At 41.8% G+C, this 12049-nt stretch overlaps 1 protein-coding gene across 1 annotated transcript in view; it reads right to left on the bottom strand.

The window, feature by feature from the left end:
* Window positions 1–2722: 2722 nt before the first annotated feature.
* Window positions 2723–12049, bottom strand: part of LOC104965224 (XK-related protein 6) — a 31250-nt gene continuing 21923 nt past the window's right edge. Inside the window, exons 3-4 of the mRNA XM_010794184.1 lie at window positions 5061–5310; window positions 2723–4310 (exon numbers count right to left, since the gene is read on the bottom strand). Of these exons, the coding sequence (XP_010792486.1) occupies window positions 3340–4310; window positions 5061–5310 (1221 nt within the window). The 3' untranslated portion in view covers window positions 2723–3339. The remainder of the gene's footprint in view (window positions 4311–5060; window positions 5311–12049) is intronic.

The following is a 12049-nucleotide window of genomic DNA, read 5'->3' as shown; positions in this document are numbered from 1 at the left end:
TAAGGAAAACATTAAAAATACTAAATCAAAACCCACTTATTGGGCTTCTAGCTAATTTGTTTAAAAATACACAGAATGTGGCAATAATGTGATTGTTCTGTAGAAATAAGTAAAATATACTGCATGTTTAATAAAAATCTAGACTTGTACATTTAGACTCTTCACATACTTAATTAAAATCAACAATGTAATTAACTGTAATTACTTTTATTCATATGACACAGCTAAGCAAGCATAAATACTCTGCATTATACGACATTAAGCACCACAAGATGAAATGCAGCCCAATTGTACATAATCTTGGTTGTTATAATATATACTCCTCCCACACAAAGACACCCGCACAAAAATGAATTAATCACAGTGTATTTGCACCTGATTTGGACTTATGTCCATGTCTGTAAAATGTCAGCAGTGTTTGCCAGGCAGCCAACTACCACAAAAAACTGCCTATCCCCCCACCAATAATAAGAATGAGCAACCATTCCCATTAAAACAAATGTGCAAACCATAATTAAGTGGTGCAATCCCAGCCACGTAGTGGTCCAGGATGCAATTTTGTAAGGAAAAAATGGAGGACATGCCTGGGGATGAGAACTGCATTGAGACACCCCTGAGTCAGCTGGTTTAGTGGTCTTGGTTGTTGGTCCTGAGGAACCCCTGTATTGGCTGTTTTGCTTAGTTTTTTTTTTTAAGTCCAACAATATTTGTTTACATTAATTGGCTTGCTATTAACATGGCTGTTAATTCACTACAACAAAGAGAACTACTGGCTGCTATGGTAAACAATGAACAACTTGGTTGTTTGCATACTCATGTATATCAAAACATACGGGGTGTTGGATGTTTGCTACACCCTAGCTGACCCAACAGTTAAATATTACTCAGGGCTGAACATCGCTTTAAGCTGAAGGGTGGCAGACCCTGGATGTTGAAGCTCTTGGTTATGGCAGTGTACCTCATTGCATGTTCTCATGCCAGGATCTCCAGTTGTTCAGCCTCAACCCCGTTGTTCAGTTACCAGAAAGTGTGAGAGTGTGTCATGGGAGTGCACCAAGGCCTAGCAACGCAGGGATTGGGAAGAGGGCAGAGCAGCAACCAAGGATGGAGCCGAACTTTCGGCGAGAGGACAGAACTGTGGAAAAGGGCTCAGGAGATACACATGACACGCATGCATACACGCCACCACGCAAACACACTTAAATCCTTAAACACACAAACTGTAGGTTGTACAGCACGTGCTAACAATAAAACACCCATCTTTCTTACACAAGCATACGAATAGTCATACAGCATAATTCAGTCAAGACCTTTCTCAAGTTCTGTCCTCATGTTCATTTCCATCCCTGGCAAAAACCCCCTCTCACCTTTGGCCTGGACTTAACGTGGAATCTGCCTTTTACAGTACGATGTTAGCAGGCACATTTGGCCACAGCTAAGCAGAAAGCCTGTGAGCCAGGAGAAAGGAATCTCTGCTTTGCGTAGGGCTCTTGGTCATCCCTGGTTGGGTGCATTGGTACTAATGCCTCATACTAACGTCATGCCAAACAATGTAGAAAACACACATTATATATTTGGATGAATCATTGAGTAAATAGATACAATTGGAGTATGAAATGCATTCATTTTTTAAATAAATTGTTTAGTAGCCCTCTCTGGAAGTTTTAGTCAAACTCCTTTGACCTAGAAGGCATCTTTTTTTAAATATTTGATTTCATTATTGTCATGAGTAAATACAGTGGCCGTCCCAAGTGGGAGATGTTGTGTGTACTCACTTTACAGCAGGCCTATATATGTTAATGTTTAGCAAGGACTCATTCTACTGTTTCAAGGGGACAGATACGATGGAAAGACAGTTCTGTAAGATGCGATTTGGCTTTGTTTCAACTGCACTAGCAGTGCCAAAACAGTTGACCTGTTCACCCATATTAGAGTATAACCTCTTGATGGGCACACTGATGTTGAGGAGTATAACTTTTAACACTGCACTGCACAACAATTGTTGTTATGTAAAAAGTTTGTGTTCTGGCAAAATATAGATGTCAATGTATCAATGACTATAAATGAGGACACAAACACGCACTGAAGTATAATAGCATAGAAATATCTTCTCCTAGTTGTCTTTTTTTTAAAGAACTTATTACGAGTCTTTGCACCCGATAAGCATATATTATCAACCCTAACATTTGTTGATTAGAAAACAAAATAGGGAGGCTGTACTTTCTAGGATTCAGAAGGGAATGGTGGAGGATTCCTTGAAGGCTGTCTTTGCAATTCAAACAAAAATGTGTGTTAACACATTTATACCCTTCTACCCTTTACTAAACCCCTACAATCTTTAAAAAAAAGTCATTGGAATGTTTAATTATGATCTACCCACCAATTCAGAAAATGTTGTGCTCATTTCCATTACATTCTATTTTCCTTTCATTGTGTTTTTCTTTAATATTTGTGCTGTCACAATTACGGGCAACAATAACCATGTAAGGCATGCTTTTCCAGTTCGCCTCCACTGGAGGGCAGTCTGCACTGTTGAAATTATATATGTGGGTGGAACTGATTGAAGGTCGGTGTGCTTCTTTTTCCTTCCATACATGATGCGATTATGATTAAGGGTTTTGAACAAAAATAGTACGGCCTGGTTCCACTTGAGCCACGTATGGCTCACAGAGGGATAATTCACTTTGAAGTGCTTCTTCTGGACACATCTTTGATTGTGTCCTTTTTGTTATTTACAGTATCGCGATAGAAATTTCAGTGCTTTTCAATTCACGGGCTAAGGAATTAGTAAACATTATCATACAGTACAATCATTTACATAAAGAATGGCAGTACATGTTGGGATGTGCAAAGACCTGCCCCCATTGAGACTCTCCTCCATCATTCCCATCAGGCTTTTGCGCCAGTCCCATGTCACAGGGACATACAATATGCCCTTCAAAAGTATTCACAGGTTGAATCACCAATACAGTATAATGTATTAAACACATTTCATAATGAAACATTCATATTTTATCTACACACGCATACAGAACCCTCCTATATCAATGTAGAGGGATTTACATGATTCTTCTGTATATATCACAGATACTGGAGGTTCATGATTTTATCTCTGTACTGTTTCTTTTCCAAAAATAAACAATGGCTGTGTGTTTCGACCGTCTCGACACACATCTCTTGCAGGAAAATAGAATGATCAGAGAGGAGAGAAGGAGATAGCAGTGTGCCAAATGGAAAGAGATCATATCTGGAGAGGAGGAAGAGCATAGTCCAAGAAAGGATAAGTATGTGCATCGTAGTGTGTAAGAGGACATGGCAGAGCTGTAGGAGAAGATGCCTTCAGAGGGAGGATTCGTACTGCAGGAGTTCATAGAGAAGTGGACCGTCCCTATACCTGATGCCCACCGCGTTAGGGCTAATGTACTGCAGCACATTTATGGTCCTGCGCAGCCGCCGATCCACAAAGTGTGCATCCCATGCTGGGTAGCGTTTTCTGGGCATGTCTATCTTAATGAGAGGACCCTCGGGCTGGATGGGCCTGCCAGTGGCATCCACAGGCTCTGTGGACCTCACCTGGAAAACCGGTAGGCAGGTGTCCGTGGGTGTTTCATCTGACTCCTCATATTCCCCTGCCAGACCCCGTGTGGGGGTGGCCTGAGAACCACGCGGTCCAGGTGTGGGAGCCATGGGCTCGGCCTCAGGGGGTAATGGAAGGCCCCAAAGAAGCTCAGCGCAGCATGAGCTGGCCAGCACCCTCAGCCGGGGGCCCATGGGGTGTAGGACCCCGTAATAGAGAACCATACAGGCCACACCTGAGGCAAAGCACAGGAAGACACCACAGAGGGCAAAAGTGGCATAGGCGTCAGTTGTGACTGGGTCACGATACGCATACCAAAGGAGGCTTAGGATGGCGTTCTCTAACAGCACTACTGTATAATAGGTCACCATTCTGTACCGCGTCCGGCCCTCGCGTACATTGAACCAACAGAAGACATAGACCACCCCCACCACCATGTTAAACAGTACTTCCTCCCACTTGGACATGCAGAAGTCGGTGCCGCCATGGATGACCCAGAAAGCCATGGCACACCAATGGAGCACCACAAAAATGCCAAAGTATATGTGGAAAACCGAGGCAAATAGGGCAAGGGAGATCACCCGTGAGGAGATGGTAAAAAGGCGCCAGAACAGATGCACCAGGGCACCTCGGTAACTCATGCTCTTCTGGTCGTCACGTGAATCACGCAGGAGTTTGTGGTAAGAGGCTAGCACCCAGGCCAGGGACAGGAGGGAGGACATGGTTGAAAGACCTGTGAATATAGACGGAGAAAGAGTGTGAAAGAAGAGAAAGACTAAGAATGAGATACACTGACATGCTATGAGATGGTTTTCAAAGCACCAGAAATGTAAAGAAAAATCCAGTTTTTATTTCTAGTCTAAAGCACAATCCAAAGAAAAATACTTTTATCTTGACTTGGCTGGCATTCCACTTACAGTACATTTCATTTCAGCCAAAGCAATCTATCACATTCTAGAAAGCCATATTATTACCAAGATCATCATAGGTCGTTCAGTCAACAACAATTCAGTTTCCTTTGGACTTGTATAACAGTAGAGACAGCATTATGTCAGAGCAGTAACCTGCTACATGAAAAATGATAGAGGATTATCTGCAGAGCAGCAGCATGGTGCCTCTCAGCAAATGAATTGATGGCATTTCTATAGACACCCAGACAGGGAGGGTATCACTTGTTATGATTGAATTGCCTTCCTTGGGGAGCTGTTTTGCACGTGGAAACTGGAATTGTAAAAGAGCTTTCAAAAATGATGAATGTTTGAAATTGAATACAATGGTGGAGAATATTGCACACTATAAATAAAGCGATATGTGAACTTCACAGAAAATGAACTGTCAGGTTTAAAATATGAAACCATCTCAGCATTATGGGACAACAGTATGACGTAATGCACAAAAGAAGGATATGAAAGATGTCTGGAATTAGACACAAACATAATGAGAGTTGTGTGTTGCCTGTATAGTGCCATATGGAAGTCCTTACACTGCAGCCACTCAGCATTGTTGCTCTGGATCATAATGCAGAGCTGCAGCACCATCTGAGGGGCGCTTTCTAAGAAGGTCTCCAGCAGTCGCAGCATGTTGACATCGGCATACTCGTACATCATAGCCCAGTAAAAACGCCGCTGGTTCTCCTTCTGCCGGTGACTCTGTATACCGAGGTACATGGTGCGGATGTACCTGCAGAGAAAGGAAGGGCGGACAGTTAGACAATCTAATAATAACTTCTTTATCTTATGGAAACAAAGGGCACAATAACACGTTTTAATATTTTAAACTGTTGCATCACATGGTTGAGTTTGGTTGAGTTTTGACATCCTTAGCACACTTAGTAGCTATCACTTTTAATAGCACAATTCAAATATTGTAATTTGCATTCATAAGGGATAAAGATGTTCATATCTTTACCAATTATATAAACATTTAATTACAGAAAATGTGTGGACTTTGATTACAACATAATCTTTGTTAAACAAAAACATATTGCAGGAAGCTGTAGTGATAAAACTGAAAAGAATAAAGACAAGAAAACCAATGTAGTACAATTAAAGGGTACAAATAAAACATAGTCATGAACTGTCCTTTACTATTCTACATACAAATATATTCCTGTCAAACCAAGTAACTACTTGCATAGCAGCTTTATTCCACAGTATCACTGCCTTGTGTAACACAGCTACAACAACAGTTAAAAACATATTTTTGGCCCGCGGTAAGCATGGCAATGATCATTGTCACCACATGACCCTTATTGTCAGCTGTATGGGCTATTTTCATGATTTGTGTAGTTTCATAACGGTGAAGTGATTCTGGTGAAGCCATGGGAGTGGTGGGTAATGCAGCTGAGAAGGGCTGGCTAATTGAATCAAGCTCCTGTTGCCATCCAAGCTGTACCACTGCTTTGATGGCATTGTGTAATGCTGGGCAAACATGTAATGGGCCCAGGGCTGTGATATAGCTAATTAAGATCATAATCTTCTGTGGGTATGGATTTTGAAACGTAACGCTGCAGTCAAAGCCGCCAATTAACATGCATGGAAGAAGACCACAAGTGATTAAGAGGAAAACATTTTTGCAGAATCTAAGCCTTGGAAGGAAACATCCCCAAATCCTTGGTAAAAACATCAATCCTTTCAACTCCAAAGAAGATGTAAAACTGCGGCCTGGTGGTTTTTTACCCTCTCTAATCTGTAAACAACTTCAGCTCTTCAAACATGTTAACTCGGAGAGAAAACAATCGCTGAAACCATTACGACAGTTAGAGTTATCTTAAGAGTGGATTCAGACATTTCATATTGTGTTGTAACCGCAGGGCCTATCTGCCTGAGCTGGCAGAGTAGCCAAATAAATCCTTCACTTGATGTGAAGGCAGTCAACCGAGGACAATAGTGTAGCAAGGACAGAAATAGACTAGACAGTAGCACTCCCCAAAACAAATTGAGAGGCCATGGATCTAAAATCAGTTCCTAAGAGACAGAAATCCACTGCAGCATAGCAAACACAGACAGAAAATGCTTATGAGTGGTTTTCAACATAATTAGCTTCTGCATTAGCTATTGGGAAAGAGATTACTGCTTAATTTGAAATGAGGTTGAGATCAGTGCACTGTAAAGAATGCATCATCTAGTCGGGTCTGATTGCTTTTTGTTATTGCTTTGATTCAACCACTTCCTATTCACAGTACATTCAATACAACTCAGTAGACCTTCAGCTAAATGTGATAATGGGAGTGTGAAATACATCTGGTACAAATGGCTCCTCTCCCATCGTTTACTTGATCTCACAAAAATAATTTAAACTATAAATAGAGGTTTATACTACAACGATCATAAATAGTTGAGGGTTGGGTGCGGGCTTTGATAGGATAACTTTCACTAATGTAATCACTTAACCTATAGATTTGACATTATTATTTCTGTAGAATTGTGCAAAGTTATTTTTATGTGATCCTTAATACTTATTTCATGCCTAAGAATATCAACATGCTTTGGTGAGATATTCCAAAAAGATATAGAGAAGGATACTAAATTGACTTTTGCATCAAAGTTCCGTCTGCTTTCATTTTACTTTTCTGGCATTGTTGGCAAACCTCTACATAACATGTCAGTTAGCAAACCTAAAAGACAGCCAGTGTCCCTCAATGTGTGAAAGAAACTGAATAAAGGAATCAATGGAGGAAAAACTCCCACATGCACCCAATATTAGTGTGGAAACTTGATGACTCAAAGATCTGCCTGTCAAATAGACAGTGAATAACAACCATTCACATGTTTTGTCATGTTATTATCCACACTAGTGTGACAAAACAAACTTAAAATATCCCCCGAGGAGGATCTACTCTGTCCCCCGCACTGCTCTGGCATCATTTACTCGCTGAGCCAAATCTGCTAATGCACGCAGTAAACGAAAATGATGAAAGCTCTGGCTGGGAGCAGGAACGGTGGTCTTCCTCGGGACAGTGGACAGAAGGAACAAGAGAGGAGGCAACATGGACACAAGTTTTTGGGGATCAATAGCTCTAGGCTGTAAGAGGCACCATTATATCCAGAGTTAAAAGCTGGCATTCCGTGACATTTTCAGTCGGACTGGTAAATGTCAGATGAAGCAAGTCAACCCCTCTTTCTCACTAATGACATGCCACAGAGACCTGCGCCGATTCTTTGTCTCCATCCCCCCTATTTCCATTAGTCTGTGTTCCAGTGATGCGTCTCACTGGTCTGTAGTGCCTCCGTCAAAAAAAGTAATTTTCATTGTCTCCATAGATGTCTCACTTTGAAAAAACAACCTTACAGACGTGAGCTGCTCTGTGAGGCTGCACCCAGGAACAGCTGTGCTATAAGCTAAATGCTAATGGCAGCGTGCTACACTGCTCTCGACTGCAAGGCTAAAATGCCGATGTTTAGCAAGTGCAAGCTGCAGCCTGCAACTGATGGGTGTCATTAGTTTTGCAGCTATATCAATAGTATTAGACAAACAGAAAAAGCACTAGATGAGAAGTTGTTACAATTCAACCAGTAGCCAATTAAAGTTTAACTGTTGTTTAGATATTAAACGTCATGGTGGCACTATATGTCATATAATTACTAAAGTCATTAAGAGAAGTAAATGTTGAGAGAATAAGTGAAAAGCTTAAGCCTGCCGGTGGCACTATATTCAAAATCAGGGAGTCACCAAAATCTGTTGTCTGGGCAACATAGGAGTTTGTTCCAAATTGCATTGAAATCCATCCAAAAGGCATTTAATTGTTATTATCGCCTATAATCTATTTTAAACAAACCAACAGTAGTTTACCGTACCTATACCGTTGGTGCAATAATCTAGACTACAGCTCTGATATTCAAGCACAAAAAACTAGAAAGTATGGTTTCCATTACACATTACAAACGGCCCTTTCATTTGATACCAGGCCACACTTTATTAGCTCATATTCCCATGGTTTCAGCAGAAAAAACGTGTGCAGTCGAACACTTTGGGTTTCACAGCTGTCATAAAAATCTGAACTCACTCCGTCACATTCCAACACACACATAGCGCATGCCTTAGCAAGAATCTTACACACATCCTGTGATTGTGATACACACTTCTAACACTCCCACTGTGCCTTTTTCAGATGTAGTAACACAAATGGCTGTCTAAAAATAAGCACACACAAATGTGTGCGTTCACACGCAGTCTTGTCAGAACTGTAGGTAATGGGGGATTTCCTTTCTATTCCAGACACATTTGTCAGATGGATCTTTTTATGTCTTCCTCCCTTCATGTCTCGGCCATGCACCACTTAGGCTGTGGTCCACTCCTTGATGCTTTCACCCCCCCTTTCCCTTTTAGCTCCATAGCTCCACTACAGAGCTCCTCATGAATTATTTGTGGCAAGATCATAGCGATCGCTCATGCCTCGTTAAGCAACGTACGGATGGCCTAACAGCTCTACGCTGTGCTGGGGCCGTGTTCCAAGATCAGCCGTCTGCCATTGCAGTCGATACACAGCCAACCAGTAACCCCCCCCCCAAAACACATACATGCAATCTTGAGAACATTTTTACAACATCTTAAAATGAGCAAAATGTAGCCAGTTTTTGAGACATTTGAAGATCTGTGAATGAGCCCGTTCTCCTCTTAATTGACCGGTGAGTCATCCAACTACCGTTATACTTATTCATCTAGTGGGTGGTAAGAAGGATCCCATCGACGGACATAGTCAAGTTTGACAGCATCTGTCTTCTAAGCCGATTGTGGGAAGGCTCCGTGGCTCAGACTGCATTCATATCTTGTCATAAGCTGATTCATAAGATCACATGTAACATTACAGCAGCATGGAGCAGAGCTTATGCATTGGCTGTTAACAGGTGGAATCCAACAGAACGCTAAGCATGGGGGACACATAGCATACACAATGCCTGAGGGTTTATGAAAAAGTGTGAGGTTGTGTGTGTGTAAGGTGGAGTCGATGCCAGCTGCGATGAGTCACACCCTGAGTCACTCAGTGGGGCTGCACATTGACTCTCAATGAGGTTCAAACCTCTTTTAGCAGGGAGATTTAAATGTCTCCCTCTTTCGCTTCTCTGTGTCTTTGCTACTTCTGTGTCTCTCACTCTTTTCATAAGTCTTCCTAACACCCCGCCTAGAATGCAGAACAGAATTCAATTTCTGTCTGCAGAGATTTATCTTCTTCTATACTGTCTTTTCCCGAGGAAATTGGTGGAGGGTGTGTGGGAGTGCAGTTACAGCAGGTACTTCAGATACTTGGCCAATTTTATTTTCTACCTGTTCTGTTTTGGTTTTTAAACTCATTACCTAGTTAGATGAGCAATTCTGCAAGTTATATCGTTGGGTCCTATCTGAGTTACCATTGTGATATAATAATTCCTCTATTTAATCATTTATAATCTAGTTGTTTACCCATGTCCATGCCCATATAACTTTCTCAGGATCTAGTGTATACTTTATTTTTCAATTCTTCCCTTTAGGTTTGCACAGCCCTCTGCCGGCCTGAGGGAGTCAGCTTGCTTCAAACTAAACAGGAGGCCAGAGGAAAGATATTTTTCTGGATTTAAACTTCTCTTTCTTGTCCTTCAACTCCTCTATCAGGTCTCCTTCTTTAAATTGAAATGACAAGCATTTTGAAGTACCAATCATACTCACTTATTACAAAATACACACATAATATTGCCATCTCGTATGTTTTGTTGCAGCCAGCAAAAACTCATGTTGTGGCTTTCTATCAGAGAATGTATGGGATTTCTCCAGTCTGCTGGAACCTCACTGGGATGGATCACAGATAGCTGGCTTTAGTGTTTCTTGTGATACGGATATTCGGAGGAGAAAGTCATTTCTCACTCAGCCCTAGTACGGTCAGCAGTATGGGTGAGCTGAGCTATAGAAAACCTGTCGGGGATTCAGCGTCTTGTTAAAGGACACTGTTGTTGACTGCCGTCTCACAAATGTGCGATTCTTTCGCCCTTCACTGTGAATGAAAAGTATCGTAGCTCCAGCGGGAGCTAACAGTTATGTCATTGTTGTGTTATTCATCATTCTCAAATCTGAACAGTGCTTAAGAAAACTGTTGTAGTGAACATGTCTTTAGCATCGTAGCTTGTCTCTGAGAGTAACAGGAATGAATAGTATACCGTTGTGTCTTAAGAAAATGCTAAGGTTTATGTATGTCAAGATGAGGGGTTTCCTTTACTTCCAGAAACACTTTGTGGCTCAATGGGCTTTCCCTTCAGCAGCGTAGCACTGATCCTACATCAGATATGTCTTTATCCTCCTTATGGCGGTGAAGAGCCCTGGATGAAAGGCTGTCAGAGTGGAGATCTGAGTCCCACAGGCAAGTCAGACACTCGCATACAAACACACAACGATCTGTGACCAGCGCCTTTGGGCGATTGCTACTCGAGAGCTGCTGGAATGTTGAACAGAGACGGGATTGACATGATGCAAGCTGAAAGCGATGGGACGCATCAAGCCGAGATGAGAAACGCTGTGTCAAGTCTGCTCAACCCTGTCAGTTCAGAGTGTGTACTGGTTAACCACCTCTGACGTCTTGACTAAATATTATCACTGTAATTATAACACGTAAATAACATTTCATGGGGTCTGTAAAGAGAAGTGATTATTCTTTTGATTCTCAATTATAAAATTTGTTACAACCACTGCCTTTTTTTTTACAGAAAACACTGACTAAGGCAAGTCGCAGGAGGACAAACGTGCAACAAATGTAATTAATGATGGCTGGATTCCATTTAGCTTCTTCAGTTTCAGGGTCCTGGTATTCTGCATGTTGGCGCCCCGTCACACTATCATGGCTTACATACTATTAAAAATAACTTGTCAGGATGTCAGCTGTGATGAAGATGGCGTTAAAGACAAATGCGCAGTTCAAGTCAGCCTCATTGTTGTTATTCAATCAGAGATATTGAGAGCTACGACATTTCCTATTTGGTGAAAATGACTCACATTGTGTCATCAAACCTATGGCGATTGGATGCAAGCCAGTTTGTTGGTTGACCAAATGGCAAAATCAAAGAAAGGGGTTAATGAAAGAATCCACTTCAAAGTCCTCCTCATTACTTACAAAGCCCTCAACAACCAGGCCCCCCCCTACCTCACAGACCTGCTGCACCACCACACCCCTTCCCGCTGCCTCCGCTCATCAGAAGCCAACCTCCTATCCATCCCCACCCGCACCAATCACCGGACCTGGGGGGACAGAGCCTTCTCCGTCGCTGCCCCCTCCCTCTGGAACTCACTCCCACAACCCATCAGAGACTGCACCGACCTCACCACCTTCAAAAAATTATTGGACTTTAACTTTAACTATATATTTATTTGTTGTTCCTTTCTTCTCTTTTCTTTTCTCTTCACTATTATCTGTAAAGCGTCTTTGAGCACCTGTAAAAGCGCTAACAAATTAAATCTATTATTATTATTATTATTATTAAACAGTTTTGCTATTTTGCTTCCTCCTGGTCA

This window comes from Notothenia coriiceps, unplaced genomic scaffold, assembly GCF_000735185.1.
Source record: "Notothenia coriiceps isolate Sejong01 unplaced genomic scaffold, NC01 NC01_scaffold00037244, whole genome shotgun sequence".
Lineage (NCBI taxonomy): Eukaryota > Metazoa > Chordata > Actinopteri > Perciformes > Nototheniidae > Notothenia > Notothenia coriiceps.
Note: the sequence above shows the minus strand (reverse complement) of the source record. Positions and strands in the feature narration are given on the sequence as shown.